Genomic DNA, 23,493 nt, shown 5'->3' with positions numbered 1-23,493 from the left:
ACCATTTGTATAATCCTATCTTTTTTTTTTAGTTTTTCCACCCATCCATCTCAACGTACACAATTTTTTCACACTTGCTTTTTTGGGCATTTTGTTTTATGACTATCCAACACTCATTTTCTCTTTCTTTTTTTTTTTCCTTTCTAACCTGCTCACATAAGTGATGCAGGAGCTGGAGAGTCAAAATTGGGATTTTATGAAATTTTATGTATTTCTGTATTTTTGGACAGAGGGGTATTTTTGTCATTTTTTATAATTTTGTGTAGGGAACAATGATAGGGTTTAATTTGTCTAGTTATAGTTTGTTTATATTTAAAATTTTAGAGTCATTGCATAAGTAGGATTAGAGTTATTGAGTTTTCTTTGAATTGAAATAAGATATGACAACTTAGTTTGAGTCCTACTAGGATTATTGAGTTAAACAGTTTAACTCCTAAGACTATTATGAGTCTAACAGTTTGACTCCTAGGATTATTATGAGTTTAGGAGTCTATAGGTTTTACAAGAAACTACAACTCCTGAAAGCTAGACTCAAGATTTGGAATAAAGAGGTTTTTGGTAGATTAGAGCAAAGGAAAGTGGAAATCAGTCAGAGAGTGCAGGAGCTAGATGGACTAGAAGCTGAAAGAAGGCTGGGGGAAGAGGGTAGGGTGGAAAGATGGAATTTGAAACAGGAACTGGAAGATCTTCTTAGGAAGGAGGAGATAAGTTGGAGGCGAAAATCCAGGTGCAAATGGCTAAAGGAAGGGGGCTTCAATACAAGGTTTTTTCATTCGTTGGCAAATGGGAGGAGAAGGAAGAATTCTGTTTCAAAATTGGAGTGGGATGGGCAATTGCTGACAAGGGAAGATGATATAGCTCAAGCTTTGGTTAATCACTTCAAATTAGTGTATGACAACCCAAGGACACCTAGTGAGAGCTTAGAGGACTTGGAGTGGAGGGTGGAAGATAGTGTCTTAATGGAATCTTTGGAAAGAAGATTTTGTTAGACAGTTTATGTATGCCCTTAGCTTCAATCTGATTTGACGTACTTGTTATTTAGTGGAAATAAATAAAGTGCATGTTTGATTCATGTTGTTTGGTTTAATTCTGTGTAAAACCCTAAAACTGGACATTTATAGAGATTCATGTTAGTTTTAATTGTTCACAGCCGTTGGATAAGTCTGGGGAGATTTATCCTCCCAAGGCTGATGCTGGTGTGCCACCAAGTGTTGGGATGGCCTGTCTCAGCCACCAAGGTAAGACCCGTGGCACATGTAGTATGGGATTACATGAATCCTTGAACCGGACCAGATTTCCAGTCTTGCCCTGGACCTTGGAGATAGATGGGCAAAACTGGAAAGTTACACCTGACCCCTAGACTCGATTATGACACTTCACTAGGTGCTGGATCAGGCTGCCTTTGATATGCCAATCAGTGAGATCCTTAGTGGGGATCAAAACCTGGGTATGTTGGGGCAGTTTGAGAATTCATCTGAGTGGGTGGTCATAGTGACAGAATCAGCCACTTTGTCGGACAAAGGGTAATGATCGGGAATGCACTCTCTCTGATGGAAACCAAACTGCCGGCAGTTGATTTCAATCGTTGGAATTTTGTTTTGCAAAATTAATATACTTATATTATATGTACGGTTTCAAAATGTTTGCAAATGGTTTTAATTCCCGGGATCCATGTGAGAGGAGAGTGCGGCACTGTTCCTTGCAGCCGAGGGAGAGGTCCTCTCTTGTCGGGCAGTGCTTGATCATTAAGGGCTGAGAGGTTAAGTGTAAGACCATTTAGGATAATACCTGATGGGCTAATCTTGCACCTGCCCACAGTCCCTGGGTTTTTATAAGATGGCTTGGCCCAGGGACCACTTAATGTAAGTGTTGGGCCCATAGGGTCCATATGATGAACTCGAGGGGTTCATTGAGTTTTTCAGTGAATTCGGCTGGGCCTTGTATTAAAGGCTGGGCCGAACCCATGTGGCTGGTGTGTAGATCAATGCTTGGGTCCCACGCCATACAAAGAAGCCCAACTGGGCAGCAGATTGGAAACTAATTAAACACTGAATACTTAATGGGCCAAAAGCTCATTTCGAACTGGGCTGATATGATCACCCAAAGATGGGGCGAATCTGAGATTAATGTTAGTGAAAAGGATGAGGCTTTTAACCTTATCCACTCTGGGAGACCAAATTCAAATCAGATTTGAATCTGGTAACCTCCTGATAAGATCAGGAGTAAACTAACTTTATCTGCAGAAAGGATTAAGATTATCCCCTATCCAAATACTGATTTGGATTGGGATACCTTCTGCGTTTTTTTGAGATCAGATCTCATACTCTCTAGAAAAGGAGAAAAAGCAGTTCAGCTTTTTCGGTTTTGGTTCTCTCCTCCTGCCGCCGCCATCTGCCATTGCAAGATTGGATCTTTGCAGAAAAGAAAGTCAAGAAATCTGTTCTTGACATCAGTCTTGCAAGAAAGACTGAAAATGTTACAGTGTTTAGTTCTTCCAGAGGATTCTTGTGAAGGATTCAGTGTGTAGGACGCACCCTGCTGGTTCTGTTCCATCCACAGCTGTGTCATCTTCAGCAGGAACAGATCTTGGAGCATTCTTTGGGCGTGAACACCAACTTTGGGAGATACTGCTTCTCCGGATCAGGTATATTCCTCCCATTTACCTTTTGGTACAGATCTGGTTTGATTATGGTTCAAGTAGGATCCTTGAATGTTATATTCTAAATTTAGGGAATATGGTTCAAGTAGGATCCTTGAAATTCGCCCACCCATTCCGCAACCTTTATGGCGTCCATTGGATGGATCCTACCATTCTTTCGGATTTGAGGCCCAAGAAGTGAGAAATGCAATCTTCTCCATGGATCGAGCTAAAGCTCCTGGGCTTGATGGTTTTTCAACAGTCTTCTATCAAGATTGTTGGGAGATAATTAGAGAGGATTTGTTGGAGGTTTTTGAAGAGTTCTATGAGAGAGGCAATTTTAACTCGGGAGCAAATGCAACTTTTATTGCCTTGGTTCCTAAGAAGAAGGATGCTCTCCAACCAAAGGATTTCAGACCTATAAGCCTGGTGGGAAGCATGTATAAGATCATCTCTAAGGTCTTAGCGCTAAGATTAAAAAAAGATCCTCCTGTCTCTAATCTCACCGTATCAAGGGGCCTTTGTAGAAGGAAGACAAATTGTAGATCAAATACTTATTGCCAATGAATGTGTTGAGGTGAAGAGGAGGAGAAAGGAAAAGGGGTTGGTTTGCAAATTGGATCTTGAAAAGGCTTATAACATGGTGGACTGGGATTTTTTACTAGAGGTTTTCAAGCGGAGAGGGTTTGGAGAGAGATGGTGCAGTTGGGTAAAGGGATGCATTTCTTCATGTCATTTCTCAATATTGGTGAATGGTGTAGCTAGGGGTTTCTTTCCTGCAAAGAGGGGTATTAGGCAAGGAGATCCATTGTCCCCATTCCTCTTTACCCTAGTAGCTGATGTGTTGAGTGCCATGATTTCGAGGGCCGATGCTAACAATTTGATAAGAGGTTGGAGGATTGGTAGGGAGGAGGTGGTGGTCACACACTTACAATTTGCAGATGACATCATCTTGTTTTGTGACGGGGAGGAAGGGGAATTACGGAACTTAAAGAGTCTAGTGCTTCAATTTGAAAGGAAGTCCAATCTTAAAGTGAATTGGGGAAAAAGTTGTGTGGCAGGGCTCAATCTAGGCGGAGAGGAGGTGGATTCCCTAGTTAGGATTTTGGGGTGTGAAGTGGGGGACTGACCTTTATAATATTTGGGGCTACCACTTGGAGGGAACCCAATGGTTGAGGGTTTTTGGTACCCTGTAATTGAAAGATTCTCCAAGAGGTTAGCAAATTGGTAGAGGAATTACATCTCTTTAGGGGGTAGGATAACCTTAATCAAGTCAACCTTAGCCAACTTGCTAGTTTATTTCCTGTCTACCTTTAGAGTACCAATGAAAGTAGCTAACCAGTTAGAGAAGATAATGAGGGATTTCTTGTGGGAACCAGGGGATACTAAGAAGGATCACTTAGTGAAGTGGGAGGTGGTTTCTAGGAGTAGGGATGATGGAGGCCTTGGCTTAGGAAATATAAGATTAAGAAACATGGCTTTGCTGGGGAAATGGATTTGGAGATTACCAATGGAACAAGACAGACTTTGGTCTAGAGTGATTGTTAGTATTCATGGATTGGTAGATAGCGACTGGGATGCGGGACTCGACCCTGGGGCTTCTCGGTGTTCTCCTTGGAAAGCTATTCAAGGTATTTTGCCTCTTATGCTTCCTTATTTCAAATATGATGTCTGCGCTGGAAATAAAGTCTTGTTTTGGGAAGATGTTTGGGTTGGTGAAAACTCCCTTAGAGATAGATTTCCTTCTATTTACTCCTTGTCTGAAAACAAAAGAAAAGTGATCTCTTCAGTGTTTGTTGATAACTCCTGTGTCAAGACTGCTGGAATAGACCAACAGAAGGCAGTTAATCAATTTTACAAGAGGAGGCCATGTCAGCACAACTAACCATCCACTTGTAACAACTGCCATCCACTTGTAACAACTTCCTTGTAACAACTGTAACAATCAAGATTGTAAAACTATAAGTAGTAGAGCAGGAAAGGGAATAGGACATTGATTCTTTCAGCATTAAACTCTCTCTCTCTCTCTCTCTTTCTTTCTCTCTCTTCTTCCAAGAATTCAGGAGGTTGGCCCCTCGAAGAGCCATGAGTTAGGCAGGTTCCTAACAATTTGGTATCAGAGACAGCATGACCAACACAAGAAACACGTCAGTAGACACCCGAATGGATCAGATGGAGGTAGAGATCCATTGAATGTCTTCAGATCTCAAAGAAATGAAGGAAGGCTTCACTGCTCTCCTCCTTCGACTGGAGCAAGGGGCAACAAACACTAATAGAGGAAGCCAAGAAGAGCGCAGCAATGAAAACAACCGCAGAATAGGGGCGTCAACAAGAATAGCCAAAATCGACTTCCCCATCTTCTCAGGCGGTGACCCAACTCCTTGGATTCTTAGAGCCGAAAGGTATTTTGATTACCATGAAACACGGGGGCAAGATAGGGTAGCTTTGGCTTCTACGCATCTTGAAGGGGAAGTTATCCTCTGGTTTCAATGGTACAGAAGGGGGCACCCTCGTCAAACCTGGGCAGACTTCACGAACGCCATGACTGTCCGTTTTGGATCATCTGGGTTCGAAGATCTTGATGAAAATTTGGCAAAGCTGCGGCAGGTGGGATCAGTAAAAGAATACCAGATGGAGTTCAAAAGGCTAGCCGTGAGAGTCCAAGGGTGGACGAAGAAGGCATTGGTGGGAAGCTCGTCAGCGACCTAAAAGAAGAACTGCGACTGGAAGTGAAAGCGATGCAGCCCACTTCGGTCATCAGTGTGGCAACACTAGCCAGATTGTATGAGGACAAGTTCAGTCGAGCAAGAAAGGTGCAGCGACCATGGGGTCCCGGAGCAAGAAGGGAGCAAGAAAGGACGACAACACCAGACAAGGAGGAAGGAGTATTGGGCCCAGGCCCACTGGTTCCTTTCAAACGGCTAACCTAGGCAGAGATGCAAGCACGCAGAGACAAAGGTCTCTGTTACAATTGTGAAGGGAAATTTGGGCCGGGACATCGTTGCAAGAAACAACAAGCGTTTCTCCTCCAAACAAATGCCGAAGAGGAAGACGACATCACTGGTTGTGGAGAGTCTAACCCAGGGTGGGAAATACAACCCAATGGCATGCCTGAAATATCCTTACAAGCCCTTACGTGACTTGCGTCCCCTCAGACAATGAGAGTTGCAGGGCTGATCCTAGGACGCCAAGTGTCAATCCTCATAGACAGTGGCAGCTCCCTTAACTTCATAACTCAAGTCTTGGTGGATAAAATGGGACTTCCGGTTCAACCCACAATGGCCTTTACGGTCCATGTGGCCAACGGTAACAGCCTATCTTGCAATAGCATTTGCATGGGCCTACCACTAAAGATTCAAGGTCATCAGTTTGTGGTGGACCTATATCCTCTCCATCTCAGTGGAGCGGACGTGGTGCTAGGCATTCAATGGTTAAGACAGCTAGGACCCGTGGTTTGTGACTGGGCCCGTCTCACCATGGACTTCACATCAGGAAATTCTACAGTCCATCTACAAGGGCAAACATGCAAGGGCCCAAGGCCCATCAGTTTTGCAACACTGACAAAGCAAAGAGGAGATCCAAATCAGCCCATATTCATGCACATGGACTCAAATTGGACCAGGCCATCCTTAGCTAACAGCAGCCCAGATGGGCCTAGAGACTTCCAAAGCCGCCTACAACAACTCCTTCAACACTATGGCAGCATGTTCAGAGAACCCCAAGGACTGCCACCACGCTAGGAGCATGACCACCGCATCCCCCTCATGCCGGGATCAGCCCCGACCAATGTAAGACCCTACCGATACCCTTACTTTCAAAAATCTGAAATCGAGAAGCAAGTTCAAGATATGCTTAAGCAAGGGATAATACAGCCCAGTCACAGCCCATTCTCGTCACCGGTACTATTAGCCAAGAAAAAGGATGGGACGTGGCGGTTTTGTATTGATTACAAAGCCCTTAACAGCATCACCATTAAAGACTGATTCCCGATACCAGTCATTGATGAGCTGCTTGATGAACTCAGTCAAGCCACCATATTCTCAAAATTGGATTTACGAGCGGGGTATCATCAAATAAGGGTACATAGGGAGGATGTTCACAAAACGGCTTTCAGGATACATGATGGCCACTATGAGTTCCAGGTCATGCCATTTGACTGACCAATGCTCCAGCCACATTTTGGTATGGTCCCGCACGTAGGATCCCGTCACGGGTCGGTCCACGGTGCGAAAGCCCTGCTTTTCCTTGCGCCTTCCCTTGCTTGCAGACCCGATTACGGAAACTGAATGGGTGATTTGTCTAAGAGACCACCCGAACTCTCCTAAGAGGGTGTTTGTCCAAGAGACCACCCAAACTCTCCTCACTCTTTTCTTGACTGGAAAACTGAATAATATTTTATTTCAATTCGTAGCTCCTTAAATAGGAGATTACAGAAGGAAATTCCTAATTAAACTCAAACTCCTAATTACCTACTCCTAATGGTAACTTACTCTTACTTGAGATAAGATAAAGATAAGATAAGATAAGGATAAAGGTTAAGATAAGGAAGGCTGGTGGCGAGTTCTCTTTGATGTGTCCTGATAAGGGTGGCCCCACCCCTATGAGCTGTCATGTGGGCCCCGCTCTGCTGTTGCTGCCCGGGTGCGTGCGCGCGGCTCATGGTGCTGCCGCCGCGCGGTGCGTGTGCGCGGTGCCGTTGCCGCGCAGTGCGTGCGCGCGGCTCATGGTGCCGGTTGTGTGCGCGGTCGGTGCTGCCGTGCGGTGCGCGCTGCTGCCTCTGTTGCTGCCGTGTGGTGTGGTGCACGCTGCCGGGCGGTGTGTGCGGCTGGGCGGCCCGCTGTGCGTGCTGCTGCCTATGACTACGTGCTGCTGCCTCTACTGCTGCCGTGTGGTGCGGTGCGCGCTGCCGGGCGGTGGCCCATAACAGGTGCGTGTTGCACGCTGCCAGGCGGTGCGTGCGGCTGGGCGGCCCGCTGTGCGTGCGGCTGGGCGGCCCGCTGTGCGTGCTATTGCCTTATGACTGCGCCGCAGTGTGCTTCCGGCTGGCATGCCCATAACACATTTCAAGCCTTGATGAATGACATATTCCGACCATATTTACGTAAGTTCATCCTTGTTTTCTTTGACGACATATTGGTCTACAACCTCAATTGGGAGGAACATTTGGACCATCTACAGGTCAGCCTTGCAACACTTGAGGCCCACCAGTTGTTCGCTAAAGAGTCCAAGTGCTCCTTTGGACAAAACCAAGTTCACTACTTGGGACATGTTGTAGAAAAGGGGACTGTAGTGGCTGACCCAGATAAAATCTCCAGTATACTGGGCTGCCGCAACCCAAATGTGTGAAAGAATTGAGAGCCTTCTTGGGACTGTCCGGGTACTACCGTCGCTTCATAAAAAACTACGGCCTAATAGCTACCCCATTGACCCAATTGCTGAAACAAGACGCTTTTAACTGGTCAAACCAGGTCCAACAAGCTTTTGAGCAAGTGAAACAGGCAGTTGCGAGCCCTCCAACATTAGCATTGCCCGATTTCACAAAAGATTTCATCATTGAGTGTGATGCCTCGGGTCAAGGCGTTGGGGCTATTCTCATGCAAGAGGGGCGATCACTAGCCTTTTTCAGCAAGGCCTTAACATCACAAAAGTGGGCCAAATCAGTTTATGAGCGAGAATTAATAGCAATAGTCTTAGCAGTCCAACGTTGACGATCCTACTTGATCGGTAGGCGGTTCACAATTCGGACTGACCATCAAAGTCTGAAGTTCTTATTGGATCAATCAGTTCTATCCCTGGAACAGCAACGCTGGATATCCAGGCTACTGGGGTACGACTACAGAATTGAATACAAAGTAGGGACTGCTAACCGAGTGGCGGACGCCCTCTCACGGCACCCACAGTCATTTCAGTTACTAGTATCTTCCCCAACTTCTCCACTCCTGGATCTACTGCGAAAAGAAGCCCGGTCCCATAAGGAGTTACAACAGTTGAAGGCCCAAGTATTGGCAAATCCCTCACTGCACCCCGGGTACACAATTAAGAATGATCTACTCTTCTTCAAAGGACGCCTGGAAATCCCAGCAGTCTCTGCTCATCTCAGAAAGCTCCTGGAATTATTCCATGCCTCACCCACGGGTGGCCACTCCGGCATCCTACGAACACAAAAGCGCATCGCCACACAATTTCATTGGAAAGGCATGCATACATCTATCCAGAACTTCATAGCCGAGTGTGCAGTATGCCAACAAAACAAGTCAGCCACTACAACACCAGCAGGCCTCTTGCAACCACTCCCAATACCAACCCAAGTCTGGGATGATATATCAATGGATTTCATCACGGGATTGCCCGTTTCTGCCGGAAAAACAGTTATCCTTGTGGTAGTGGATAGACTGACAAAATACAGTCATTTCCTACCTCTATCACACCCATTTACAGCAGCCACAGTTGCTGAATTATTCCTCCGGGAAATTGTGCGCCTCCATGGGCTCCCTAGCTCAATTGTATCAGACAGGGACCCTATCTTTATGAGCCGTTTCTGGGCTGAACTTTTTCGCCTACACAGGGTTAAACTATTCAAGTCAACTAGCTACCACCCCAATCTGATGGACAGACAGAGGCGGTTAACAAGAGTCTCGAAACATATCTGAGATGCTTTGCGGGAGATCGACCAAGACAATGGGTGAAATGGATCCACTGGGCCGAATGGTGGTACAACACCACTTTCCATAGCGTCGCGGGGATGACACCCTTCAGAGCTTTATATGGTCGTGACCCTCCCCTTCTACTTCCTTATGAAAAAGGAACCACCACAGTAGTGGCCGTTGAAGAACAACTAACGCAATGGGATGAGGTGCTAAGGGGACTGTGATGTCATCTCTTACAGGCACAACAATGGATGAAGCACACCTATGATAAACACCACAAGAATGTCCAATATGAAGTAGGTGATAGGGTGTTTCTCAAATTACAACCCTTCAGGCAGATTTCGGTTGCAAGCTGATAGTGGAACAAACTCAGCCCGTGCTATTTTGGCCCATTTAAAATCCTGGAGAGAATAGGACCAGTGGCCTACAAACTGGACCTTCCGGCAACATCCAAACTGCACCTTGTATTCCATATCTCCTTACTGAAGAAGGGGCCGAAGTCAGGAGTCATTACAAGTGCCATCCTTCCCATATTTTCAGAAGAAGGACAAGTGCAGACTGAGCCAGCCCACATCATTGATTTCAGATGGGTGCGCCGGGGAGGTAGAGTCATACCAGAGGCATTAGTTGTTTGGTCTAGCCTTCCGGAAGAGGATGCAACCTTGGAATCCTACTTAGATCTGCAATCTAATTTTCCTACATTAGACCTTGAGGGCAAGGTCGCTCTAAAGGAAGGGGGGATTGTCAAGACTGTTGGAACATACCAACAGAAGGCAGTTAAGCAGTTTTACAAGAGGCGGCCACGTCAGCACAACTAACCATCCACTTGTAACAACTGTAACAATCAAGATTGTAAAACTTTAAGTAGTAGAGCAAGAAAGGGAATAGGACATTGATTCTTTCAGCATTAAACTCTCTCTCTCTCTCTTCTTCCAAGAATTCAGGAGGTTGGCCCCTCGAAGAGCCCTGAGTTAGGCAGGTTCCTAACATCCTGGGATTTGGGCTTGAGAAGAGGTCTAAGGGATTCTGAAATGGGGATGGTTGATGATTTGATCACTCAGTTAGGGGAAGTCTTTCTTGATCAGTCCTGTAAAGATAGCAGAATTTGGAAACCTTCCCCTTCTGGTTTTTTTAATTGCTCTTCTTTCTATAACATTTTGCTTCAGACCTCTAACCTTGTAGGGAACTTTCCTTCAAAGGAGGTGTGGGGTAGCCCTGTACCCCCTAAAATTCAGGCCTTCTGTTGGGAAGTGGTTCTCCAAAAAATCAACACCTTGGATTTATTGCAGAAAAAGAGGCCAAATATGTGCCTCTCCCCCCATGTTTGTTGCCTCTATTTGGGTTATGGTGAGACAATTTCACATTTACTAATCTCATGTCCCTTTGTGTTCTTTATTTGGTCTTGGTTCTCTTCTCTCTTTGGCTACAGTTGGACTCCCTCCTCAAGCGTGGTGAACCTCTTTGATCCAACTTTTTACAGGCAACCAACGGTTCGTGGAAGGATTATGTGGAGAGCCACTAGAGCTGCTGTATTGTGGTCAGTGTGGGAGGAAAGAAACAATAGGATCTTTAAAGGCAGATGTAGATCCAAGGAAGAGGTTGTGGAAGGAATAACTACTAAGGTTATCCATTGGTTGAAATCCTGTGATCTTTTTAAGGATTTCTCAGTTGAAGACATTTATAAAAGTTGGGGTATTGTGGCATCTACTACTACTTCCAAAGCTATGATACAGGAAGTTTGGTCCCCACCGGCACAACAAAAGGTGAAACTGAACTTTGACGGAAGCTCTATAGGTAATCCAAGCCCATCTGGTATAGGAGGTGTTTTCAGAGATAATGAAGGCAAGATAATGGCTTTGTTTTCAGGTCCAATAGGAGTTGGAGATTCCTTAAGAGCGGAAATCTTGGCACCACATCAAGGTGTAAAATTGGCCAAACAGTTGGGGCTACAGCAGATTGAGATAGAGGGAGACTACAAGTTGGTAATTGGGTGGATGCGATCAGGGCAGCTGGGAATTTGGCAATATAGACAGCTGATAAGGGAAATTCTTAGCATAACAAGGGAGCTGGGTGTTTGGTTCAAGTGGGTAAGGAGATCAGCAAATGGTTTTGCTGACGCCCAAGCAAAACAAGGGACTGCAAGGGAGAGTCTTTTTTGGGCAGTGCTGTAATGTTTGATGTTTATTGGATCAACCTTTTCTAATAAGGGTTGAATTCTGTATTTCAGTTTAATTTATCTCTAATGAAAGTTATCGTTTCTGATAAAAAAAAAGTATGGACGTTTTACACAAAGGTAATGAATTATATTGAGTTTTCTTCAGCTTATGCTAGCTATGGTGAGCGATTCCCATGCTCTAGAGTGATTCTAGGCACCTTGTGAGTGATTCCAAGTATTATCTCTCTTCTTTCTCCCTATTTTCTCTCTTATTCCTTCAAGAAGCCATTACAGCCATTGACATCCATAAAACTCTGAGATCAAGAAGACCATTCAACATTCTCTAAGGACTAGAACTGAGCTGGTCCTACATCAATAAGACTCCATATGCACTCCTTTGTTTTTCCCATCCTAAACTAATTTTGTAGCTGTCATCCTCCTCAATCTATTCCTTGTTAAGAATTATTGAACCAAAGTACTAGAAGTGGTCACATTGAGTTATCTCTTGGTCTCCAATCCTAAGTGTACCTTGATTTGCACTCCTATTCTTATTAAATTTACATAACATATATTCTGTTTTTTTATCAATAACTATCACTTTATTCATTAATGTATACAAAATATACAAATTTACATTTACTGATAAAAAAATATATACAATTTTGCATTAGTGATTACAAGTTTAAACAATATCCCCATTTCCCACTTTATATCTAATAAAAGAAATAAAGGTAGAAAACACCTTGGCTATTTCCTATCCCCGCTTGTTCAACCTTTCCCTAAACCAATCTGCCACTGTCACCTCGTCTCCTTGTTTCTCCTCTTGAAACCAACTGGAACCTAAATTTGAGAAGACCTTTAAGGGATGTAGAGATTGCTGAAGTTGCAGATTTGATACATCCTTAAGAGAGGTTTATATTTCTCCCTCAAACACAGACCAATGAGTTTGGAAGCCTCACCCTACAGGTAAGTTCTCAATGAAGTCTTTTCTTAGGGTCTTGGTATTGGGAGGCAACATTTCTAGGTTCCCCTTAAAGAAGATTCGATGCTCCCATGTCCCTCCAAGAGTCTCCTATTTTGTGTGGGAGGCTTGTTTGAAGAGAATAAATACCTGTGACCTGATCCAAAAAAGGAACAAAGGTAGATTATGCATCTCCTCCCATGTCTACACCCTTTGCGTCAATAATGGTGAATCAGCTTCTCTTGCTGCATTATCAAATGTTATTGATTTGATGTGCATTGGTTTCAGTCCTAGAATGAGAAAGAAAAGAATAGAAGAAATAACAAAGAGAGAGAGAGAGAGAGAGAGAGAGAGAGAGAGAAAACCCTTGGTTTGATCTAGGGAGGATTCAATCTACTCTCTAGTCAGTCAAGTTATATTTATTTATTTATTTTTATCAATAACACTTTCATTAAATCATCAGTAGAAAATTTACAAGTGGAAGACAAACACACTTATCTTCCAAGAGCCACAAAGAGCCTCAAGAAAGGAAAAAAGAAAAAAAGACACTAAAGTTACAACTTAGCCCAAAACAGTGAATCCCTTTCTGCCCCTTGTTTAGCTAAATCGTCAGCTAGGGAATTAGCCGATCTTTTAGTCCAACATGTCTTAACTTCCATCTCCCGCACCAGCCACTTGAATTTCCTCCTCTCATTATTGTACTTCCATAAACCATTTTGATCTTTAGTTAGCCACTCTATCACCACCTCTGAATCCCCTTCAATTATGAGTTTCTTGATGTTCAACTCCTTAGCTTTCCGGACACCTTCCATAACTACAAATATCTCAGCACTAAGGGAGTCACCCACTCCAATTGGGTCTGTGAACATGGCAGAGATGACCCCATTTTCATCCCTAAAAACACCCCCAATCCCCGATTGTTCCGGATTTCCCCTACTACACCCATCATAGTTTAATTTCAAGAATTCACTAGGTGGGGGGGGTCCAAGCCACACTCATTACTGACTTGGTCTGTGTGCAATTTGCAATTTCACCCCACTTCCTCAACATGTCATCCACAGTGTAATCTGTGAATAGTTCCAAAGATTTCAGCCACTGTACCGCCCTAATATGTATGATAGCCCTCAGATTTGCTGCTCCTCTCTGAGTTTCTGAGAATATCCTGGAGTTTCTTTCTTCCCACAGTGTCCAACATACTGCGGCCCTTAGTCCTCTCCACATTGTCCTTCCCCTTTTTATCCGCCACCTAAAAAAGGAAGGGGAGAAAAGGCCCTGCAAGTCTGATGGGGGATTCCAGCTGCATCCAAATAAGGAGAAAGCCCAATCCCAAATTGACCTCGCAAAATGGCAAGACACCAGTAGGTGAAAACCAGTCTCCCCATCCGCTTTACACAGAACACACCATTGAGGTGACAAGCAAGTATTGAGTCTCTTCTTTTGGAGTAGATCACCAGTGTTGATTCTTTCCAGATAGGCTTCCCAAAAAAAAAAACTACCAACCCTAGGAGGTATTGCTCTGCACCAAACCTCACCAACAGGGAAAGGGGGGAAGGTTGGACTGACTTAAGACTTTGAAGAACGAAGCACAAGAGAAAATGCCATTAGGGGTAGGTGTCCAAATTCTAGAATCCGCCCTAGTGGGGTTTAAGACAACGTTATCAAGAAGTGCAATAAGGCTCGAAATACTGTTGAAGTCTAAGTCCCTCAAATCCCTTCTTAGACCCAAGTTCCACCCAATCCCAGAAGTGGAAGAGGACGGGGTGGTGAAAGATGAGATCGACTCATTTTTCAAATCAAAAAGAGCATACAGAGACGGAAATTGATCCTTTAGAAGGGCGCTCCCCACCTAGGTTTGTTCCCAAAATTTTATGGAGTTACTGAAATTCAAGTCATACCTGATATTAGAGGAGAAAACTGGTAGCAGGTCATGAATGGCTTTCCAAGGAGAATTGCTTGTGGTCCTAGCTCTGATTCCAACGTCCCATCCATTGTGCTCCAACCCATGTATACTTGCCACTATTCTAGCCCATAGCTTCTCCTTCTCCATAGGGAACTTCCACAACCACTTCCCCAACAGTCATATTCCTTCTCCTAATACTCTCAAGCCCCAAACCACCACAAGACTTACTCCTACACACTATCTCCCAGCTAACTCTATGATCCCTCTTCTCCTCTCCCGGCTCCCACAGGAAATCTCTCATTAGCTTCTCTAATCTGTTAGCAATCTTCACTAGGATTTTAAACACCGATAGGAAAAAGATGGGTAAGTTAGCAAGCGTGGCCTTAATTAGTGTAATTCTCCCACCAAGAGAGAGGTAGTTTTTTTTCCAGGGTACCAGTCTTTTTTCAAACCTTTCCACCACCGGGTTTCAAAAGCTCTCTCTCATGGGATTATCACCTAATGGCAACCCTAAGTAGTTCAAAGGCCACCCCGAAACTTCACACCGCAACACTTCAGTACTCTCCCTGATCTCTCCCTCCTCCAAATTCACCCCCACTACACAGCTTTTCCCAAGGTTAACCTTCAAGTTGGACATTTGCTCAAACAGTTGTATCACCGACTTCAAGTTCCTGATAAAGCTCACATTACCGCCTACACAAAACAGAATCGTGTCATCAGCAAACTGTAAGTGAGTGAGGGGGGTTTCCATCCTCCCAACTCTCCAGCTTCTAATGAGCCCCCTAGAATCTACTCTGTGAATCAGTTTCCCCAAAACCTCCGCAATTAGAATGAGCAAGAAACGAGAAAGGGGGTCTCTGAGAATCCGAGTAATACTACCATCCATCATTAGTCAAGCACAAAGTGCTTTCGTGCAAGGTAGGCAAATAACAAATCAGATTTTAATAGCAAATGAGCGTGTGGAGGACATGAGAAAGTTGGGGAATCAAGGCTTTGTGTGTTAGACCTAGAGAAGGCTTATGATCTTGTGGATTGGAGTTTTTTACTAGAGATCCTTGGGTGTTATGGCTTCAGAGATAGGTGGTGCAACTGGGTAAAGGGCTGTATTAGTTCTTGCCATTACTCAGTCTTGGTTAATGGGGTGGTCAAAGACTATTTTCCAGCTTGTAGAGGTCTTAGACAAGGAGACCCACTCTCCCCATTCCTTTTCACCTTAGTTGCAAATGTCTTTAGCAGATTAATCTCCAAGACAGATAGGGAAGAGGAAGTGAGTGGGTGGAGGATTGGAAGGAACAATGTCTGGGTAACCCATCTACAGTTTGCTGACGATATCATAATATTTTGTGAAGGAGGTGACAGGCAAAAAGTGAGGAACCTTAGAGCATTGTTACAACATTTTGAGAAGGTCTCCAATTTGAAGATAAACCTGGATAAGAGTTGTGTGGTCGGTGTCAATATGAATGAGGGGATTATTCAGTCTGTGGCAAATTGTCTAGGTTGTCCTGTTTCTTCTTGGCCCTTGCAGTACCTAGGTCTCCCTCTAGGGGCTAACCCAAGAGAAAGTAGTTTTTGGAATCCAGTTTTGGAAAAATTTGAGAAAAGGTTAGTGGCTTGGAAAAGAAACTACATCTCTATAGGGGGTAGGGTGACTTTATTGAGAGCAACCCTAGCGAACCTAACGATCTACTTCTTGTCCATTTCTACTTTTTTAGGATACATAGGGAGACTAAGAAGCTGGAGAGGTTAATGAGAATTTTTCTTTGGGAACCAGGGGAGGAAAAGAAAGATCATTTAATTAATTGGGGAATAGTTTGTAGGAGCAAAGAGGAAGGTGGACCGGGGTTAGGTAGGTTAACTCTCAAGAATAAAGCCCTATTAGGAAAATGGTTGTGGAGGTGGCCTAGAGAAAGGGAGAGGTTGTGGCATGAAGTGATAGCTAGTATACATGGAAGACTGGAAAATGGATGGGATGTGGGTGTATCAAGACAAGCAATGTTGGCATCTCCTTGGAAAGCAATCCAAAGTATCCTCCCTCAATTTCTCAACTTTGTTAGGTATGATGTCAATTCTAGTAACCTTGTTTTATTTTGGGAAGACACTTGGGTGGGGACTACTGCTCTAAAGGACCAATTCCCGTCTCTTTATTCTATTTCCCTTTACAAGGAAAAAGTTCTCTCTCATTTTCTTCCATCTCCTATTTCACCTTCATCCTTAACTTGATTTTGGCTTTCGGAGAGGTTTGAGGGATGATGAACTTAACAGTGTCTCAGATCTGTTGTCTCTTCTTGGCAGTGCCTTTTTGGACCCTCTTAGTTTGGATGTGAGATTATGGTCCCCTAATCCAAAAGGGTACTTCTCTTGTGCTTCTTTTTTCAAGTCCCTTTCCTCTTCCCCGAGTCAGTGGGGTTTTTCAACCAAGGAGATTTGGTTTAGACCTATTCCACCAAAAATTGTTATTTTCTGCTAGGAGGTGCTTTATAGAAAGATTAATACCTTGGACTGCTTGCAAAAGAAAAGGCCTTTCATGTGTTTATCCCCTGACTGGTGTGTACTTTGCAGGGCTAATGGGGAGGATTGCTCCCATCTACTTGTATCTTGTTCCCTTTCTAGAGCCATTTGGAGTTGGATTTTTTCTTTGTTTGGGTGCAGGTGGAATTTGTCCACGGATTTAAGTCAGCTATTTGATCCTTCTTTTTTTGTGTGTCCTACAAAAAACGGAAAAATGATGTGGAGATGTATTAGAGCAGCCGCATTGTGGACAATTTGGGAAGAAAGGAATGCAAGAATATTCAAGGAAAAGGAAAGAAGCATTCAGGCTGTTGAGGATTGCATCTTAACTAGGGCCATTCATTGGCTGAGAACTATGGACCTCTTTCATACTTTTTCCTTTGATGATTTTTGGAGAAATTGGTTAGTGTTGGCTAGCAGCCATACAAGGAAGGACAGGGTTTCTGCAGTGTGGACCCCTTCGCCTGAAGGATGGGTAAAGCTGAATTTTGATGGCAGCAGAAAAGGAAACCCAGGCCCATCGGGAATAGGAGAGATGCTAAGAGATACGGAGAGCAATATATTAGTCTTGTTTTCAGGTCTTGTGGGATTAGGAGACTCTATTAGAGCTGAGATTTTGGCGGCGGTACAAGGTATTCAGATTGCAGAACAATTAGGAGTTCAGCATCTGGTAGTTTAAGGAGACTCTCAAATTGTTGTGGGATGGCTGACAGATCCAACTTCAGCCATGACCACACAAAGATTTATTAAGGAAAGTCAATTGGTTTACAAGAAATATGACAGTTACCTTTTGTTGGGAGGGAAGATCAGCAAACACTTTAGCGGATGGATTAGCTAAGCAGGGGGCTACTAGGGAACATTTATTTTGGGCTGCTTTGTAATTGTATTTATGACTAATTCTGTTTTTTATTTGATGTAATACTGCCCCGAAGAGGTAACAGCTCGTGCCTCTTTTGAGTTCCCTGTACTGTCTTTCTGAATTATAAATTATATTCATTCATCAAAAAAAATACAAGAAGAGCAGGCATAGGGGGTGTATTCAGAAACAACCAAGGAAAGGTAGAAGCCTTGTGTTCAGGAGTTGGGACCAATTGGCTTTGGAGACTCAGTTCAGGCTGAATAATTGGCTCTATTACAAGGAATGAGACTTGCAGTGCAACTCAAAATTAGGGAATAGGAAATTGAAGGAAGCTCACAACTAGTCATCAATTAGACCAAGAAAATCAATTCAGCCCCTTGGAAATACAGACATGCCTTCAGGGAAATTGATACCCTAGCAAAACTTATCAAAAAAAGAAATTGATACCCTATCAAAGAGGTTTAATTCTACTTTTAGCTGGGTAAGGACTGCCAACAGGATGGCAGATGTATTAGCAAAACAGGGAGTTGACAGGGCTCTCTTGTTTTGGGCAAAGTTGTAATATGATGTAATCTGGGGTGGGAGCCTTTTTACTTCTTTTTTCAGGTGGCATCTGAAAGGGGGTAGAACTATGTGGAGATGCCTAAGGAATGCGGTATGCTGGTCTCTATGGGAAGAAAGAAACTCTAGGATTTTCTCTGAAGTAGAGAGAAGTGCTGAAGAGCTGAGAGAAATGATCCATATAAGGGTGGTACAGTGGCTGAAATCATCAGAGCTGTTCACAGATTATACAGTGGATGATCTGTTAAGGAAATGGGGGGAGATTGCTAGATGTGCCAAGGTCAAAGCAGGACTGATCTTGTCTTGGATCCCTCCCCTCTCTGGTTTTTTTAAACTGAACTTTGATGGTAGTAGTAGAAGGAACCCTGGACATTCAGGGGTTGGGGGTGTGTTTAGGGATGAGAATGGGAATTTTTCAGCCCTGTTCTCAGGTCCAATTGGGGTGGGTGATTCTCTCAGAGCCAAGATTTGTGCAGTTATGGAAGGTGTCCAAAGAGCAAAGGAGATGAATATAAGAAGACTTGTAATTGAAGGGGATTCGGAGGTTTGTAGGGTGGCTGAATAAAGACAATACTGGATTATGGAATTACAACAATGAAAAGAGAAAGTTTATAGATGGCTGGTTAAAGACATGGAAATCAAGATCAGTTGGGTGAAGAGATCAGCTAACTCGTTTGCTGATGGGTTAGCTAAGCAAGGGGTGGCGAGGAAATCTATGTTCTGGGATCAGTTGTAATTTTAACTTCATTTCTTGGGGGCTCAAGCCTCAGTTGGGGAGATAAGAAAGTTTATCTCCTTTGTAATTAATACTTCTGTTTGATTAATGAAATGTATTATTGATAAATAAAAGGGGTGGGAAATTCATGAATTTTTAATGAAATCTTTTTACTGATAAAAAATTGGTGGAAATGGACAGCTCTTGCAACTTTGTCAACATGTTCTTAGCCCTTTCTTCTCAATTGGAGGACTAGGTTTATGTGAATCAATAAGAAAAGACCAAACACAAGGAAAATAGGAAAAAAAAAGGTAAAAGCCAAGAAAGAGGAAGAATAAAAGAACAGAATAATAGGGGTGCCAAATGAATGTGCAGTCTCCCCCTTACAGTGTTAATATATCAAACTTCTATACATAATGAGGACTCCTGGGATTTGGGTCAAAGAAGAGGGCTTAAGGAAGCTGAAATGGGGACTGTTAATGAAATCCATTCTCTTTTGAGTTCTGTTTTCTTGGACCAGTCTTGCCCAGATAGCCATGTTTGGATGGCCTCTCCTTTTGGAGTGTTCTCCTGCAACTCTTTTTTCACTCACCTAGTCACACTTTGTCTTTTCCAGCCAAAGATGTGACGTAATCCTGTGCCTCCAAAAATTAGGTGTTTTTTTGCTGGGAAGCAACGCTTAATAAGCTTAACACTTGTGATGTGCTTTAGAAGAGAAGGCCTAATTGGTGTCTCTCCTCTCATGTTTGCATCGTTTGTTATACTTGTGGTGAGTCAGCTGCGCACCTACTAATCTCCATTCTTTTATTTCAAATATTTGGGATTGGTTTTCCTCCCTCATTGGTTGCAGATGGTCGCCTCCGCTTTCTGTAGCAACTTTGTTTAATGCAAGCCTCCTTCGTTAAAGAAGAGGGGAAGGGTCATGTGGAGAGACAGTAGAGCAGCGATACTGTGGACAGTTTGGGAAGAAAGAAATTGTTGAGATATTGGGCCGGACATCTCTCTAGTTGTCCCTTCCTTTTTTTATCATTGTTGGACTTTAGTTGTTATGGATCTAATGCCCTTTTTATTTCTTTCATTGGTTTATTCTAGCAGCTGCCCTACTAGGGGCATTCTCGTAATCTTTGCTTTTGTTATGTTTGATCTAATAAAACAGAGAAAGTAGCTGAGAGAGAGCTACGATCTCTTCTCTCTTCTTTGTTGTTTCAGGTTTATTTTCTACTAATTTTCTATTGATTAAACACACTGTTTTACAGCATTGACTATCAACTAAAATAAGTGTATCTTCCAAGGATTAACCAAGTTGAAGGAGGAATTGATTGAAAGCTAGCTATCATTAAAGTAACACATTAGGTGAAGACAAGTGAACTATTCAAGGAGTTTTCAGTGCAAGAAATAATCAGGGGGTGGGAATGCAGTAACAAATACTTAACTATCAAGGCTGTGGTCCAGGACTTGGGCCCCTTCAAAGACTTAAGCTTAACTTTGATGGAAGTTCCATTTGGAAACCCAAGACCCTCAGGTATTGGGAGAGCTTTTAGGGATGGGGAAGGAAAGGTAGTAGCTTTATATTCCGATCCAATTGTAGTGGGAGATTCACTTGGAGCAAAACTTTTGGCCCTTTCCAAAGGTTCGAAATTGGCTAAACTGTTAAGGTTCCACTAGTGAGAGCTTTTAGTTCAGTTTATTGCTTTATTACATGTGTTATTGGGTATGTTTCTGTGTAACAGCCCTTGATCTTCATTATAGAATTAAGATAAATCATTAATTTGGTTGGAGGCTAAATGCTCTCAACTAATGAATAAACATGGGCAGTTTATCCTGACAAGTTTGACACACTTTGTATTGCCTTGTAAGGAGTGGTTTGTCTTAACCACTAGGGTCAGACTCAAGGTGTAAGTGTTGATGTTACCGAACTAGATCATTTTAGAGTATTCCTGGGGTTTATGATTGGTGGAATTTCTGGATATTGCACATGGCCTTAGACTTGATAATGATACTTACACCACCTTGTTTCTATGTTTAGTTTGATGTGGCTTGTCCCTGAGAGAATCTAAATAAGAGTCTTTATCTGAATGGTTAAACAGTTGGTTTCATAATCTTCATTTGTCCTCAGCCAAAACAGATAATGTATACTTAAAAGGTGATTACTGCATGGTGGTTAGCTCCGAACATCCATTTCTCATATTTGACCAAACATTATTCTTTTGACAATCAAAACTTAAGGTTACAGGATTACAGTCATTGTTGATCAAACCAGGTGTTATCGCTCCATAGACCATCTGAGCCCCAGCTGCTTTCTGAAATCACCCAAAGCTGGACAAGGGAAACTCATAAACTGATGAACTGTCTTCCGCATTTGCTTGTGTGGAGACTACAGGAAAAAACATCTACATTTGCCCCTTACCCAAGCAGTAGCATTTATGCTTAGGTGATTTTTGTACAAGGATTTGATGCTCGCCTCTGCTGGAAGTTAAGAGTTAATCATATAGAATGGATGAGTTTTTTGAGCAATTGAAGATTGGACTTGGCTGTTTAAATTATCAGGTTACAATACTAGCAAAGGCCAATTTTTCTCCTGTGTGAAACTGAAAGCCAATTATGTTCGCCACGTCTTGCTAAAAGATACTCATTTCAGCATCAGGTGTTTCGTTGGTGACTATGCCTCTAATTTCTTTTTCTAGCTTGGAAGGAAGATGGTAATGCTTGCAGCCCTCGTTGATTGTTTCCTGATGGATACAGTTTTCTTTGCCATGCAAAAAGCCGTTTTAAGAATGTCACATGCATAGCGAAATGTGAGGAGTCGATTAGTTTGAGTAATCAATAATTTAATATGCTTGGTATGTTTCCTTCTTGGGATTAATGCCCAATTTTCCAACAGCCTACATCCATGCCACCTGCATGAAAATAGACAGCATATTTACAGTGGACAAATAAATCCCCACATTATAATGGATGTAGAAGTTATTTTACACATTACAAAGAAATGAAAGATGCATCAAATATTCAAAGGCAACCCAAGGACAATGTCTAGCAGTGGATTTTTCTCAAGCAGAAGTAACTTGTTTCCTTTTTATACAAGAAATAGTTAATTTTAGGATAGGGCAAATTTCTTAAATTATCCCTAAGTTTTAGGAAATTGACTTATTCACCCCTACTGTTTAAAAGTTGACTTGAAAGTACTTCCAAGTTTTTTTTACAATGGATTAAATTCTGGTACAGTTAGCTTCATTAATGGAAAAATTGAAAAGATAATTTTACCCATCATTTTTTAAATTTTCAAAATGAAACATTTAAAATTTTTCAAATTAATCAATTTCGATTTTTCTCTCCATTATTCTTCAAATTACCAAATTTGTAAATCCAATCTCTTAGTCTCAATTCTTGTTTTCTCTTTCCATCTCCATGCTTTGTTGTAGTGAATGGAAGTTACAATGAGATCTTTCAAATTTGCAAATTCAATCTCCAAGTCTCAACTCTCGCTTTCCCTCCATCTCCATGCTTTGTTGCAATGAATGAAAACTACAAATAGATTCGGTACAAGTGAGAGCTGGAGGAATTACAAACGCAGTCAACATCGAAAAAGCAGTACAAGCTGATTGGGAAAACTCTTTAAGAGTGACAGCATAGTTTAGAACCTTAGCAATCTGTAAAATATTGAAGTTGTTGAGAAGAGTATAGGGTCCCAATGTGATGAGAAAAGCCCATTAGAGGCAATGAGGCCATTATTAGAAGTTGGACAAAAGTAAAGATGAACAAATTTCTGACCAGATGCAATAGGGAAAGTGTATGTAACTTTGGAAGATTAATGTTTGTTTTTTCAATGTGGTTGCTTAATTGACTTCCTATAAAACTGGTTGGTCGGTTACTCCTCTGTTCATGGTTCATCCTCGGAGATGACAGAAAGTTGGGATTAAAAGACCTAAAATTGGTCCCATTAAAATGAAAATGACTATCGGAAAGACCCCAGTTTTGGATGTCGGTACTCTAGCCAAAATCTAGAGTGGAGAAATCAAGGTAGTTCCTGGAATCCATAGATTCACCACCAAAAGGTGCAGAGTTTGTTGATGGCAGAGTTTTGGAATTTGACTCAAGTAATTCTAGCAACTAGATACAGAAGCAATGTACCTTTACAGCTTAAGGAGGAGAATTCTTTAACATCCAAGACGGTTATCCAAACACGCCATTTCTATACGGTTCAAAAGGCAAAAATGGATTTTACAGTGGGTTTCACCAAGCGAGGCTTGTTAGGAGCTTTTGCAGATGCACAGAGAGTGGCAGCAAATCTAGCACAGTAATAGAATTTTTGAAACAAAGCATTTATGCTTTGAGTTGTGACCCATACAAAACTCCTGCATATTATAACTTCCATGTCCAACCTTGTAGTTGTTGTTCATATGATTAGGCAAGCAAGATCACGCTAATAACAAAAGAGTATGTATTTAGTAAATGACAACATGAAAAGTGTTTATTCTGTAAGAAAAGAAAAACTAAAGGGTGTCTTGCTAGCACACCACTCTGCCCATGGCTCTGTTCTCCCTTTGCAACA

General features: G+C 42.6%; 1 protein-coding gene across 5 annotated transcripts in view; it reads left to right on the top strand.

The window, feature by feature from the left end:
• Positions 1–22,900, top strand: part of LOC104606925 (UPF0496 protein At3g19330-like) — a 28,788-nt gene extending 5,888 nt beyond the window's left edge. For 2 of the 5 annotated variants that reach the window (XM_010272363.3, XM_010272364.3), the window contains exon 2: positions 19,795–21,583. In XM_010272363.3, coding sequence (XP_010270665.2) covers positions 19,795–19,817 — 23 coding nt within the window. In that variant the 3' untranslated portion in view covers positions 19,818–21,583. Of the gene's footprint in view, positions 1–19,794; positions 21,584–22,363 lie in introns of those variants that run through there. The other 3 variants (XM_088890352.1, XM_010272362.3, XM_010272365.3) reach the window with 3 other exon arrangements.
• The last annotated feature ends 593 nt before the right edge of the window (positions 22,901–23,493 follow it).

This window comes from Nelumbo nucifera, chromosome 6, assembly GCF_055504915.1.
Source record: "Nelumbo nucifera cultivar China Antique chromosome 6, China Antique-T2T, whole genome shotgun sequence".
NCBI lineage: Eukaryota > Viridiplantae > Streptophyta > Magnoliopsida > Proteales > Nelumbonaceae > Nelumbo > Nelumbo nucifera.
The sequence above is the reverse complement of the archived record's forward strand: the minus strand, read 5'-3'. Positions and strand labels throughout refer to the sequence as shown.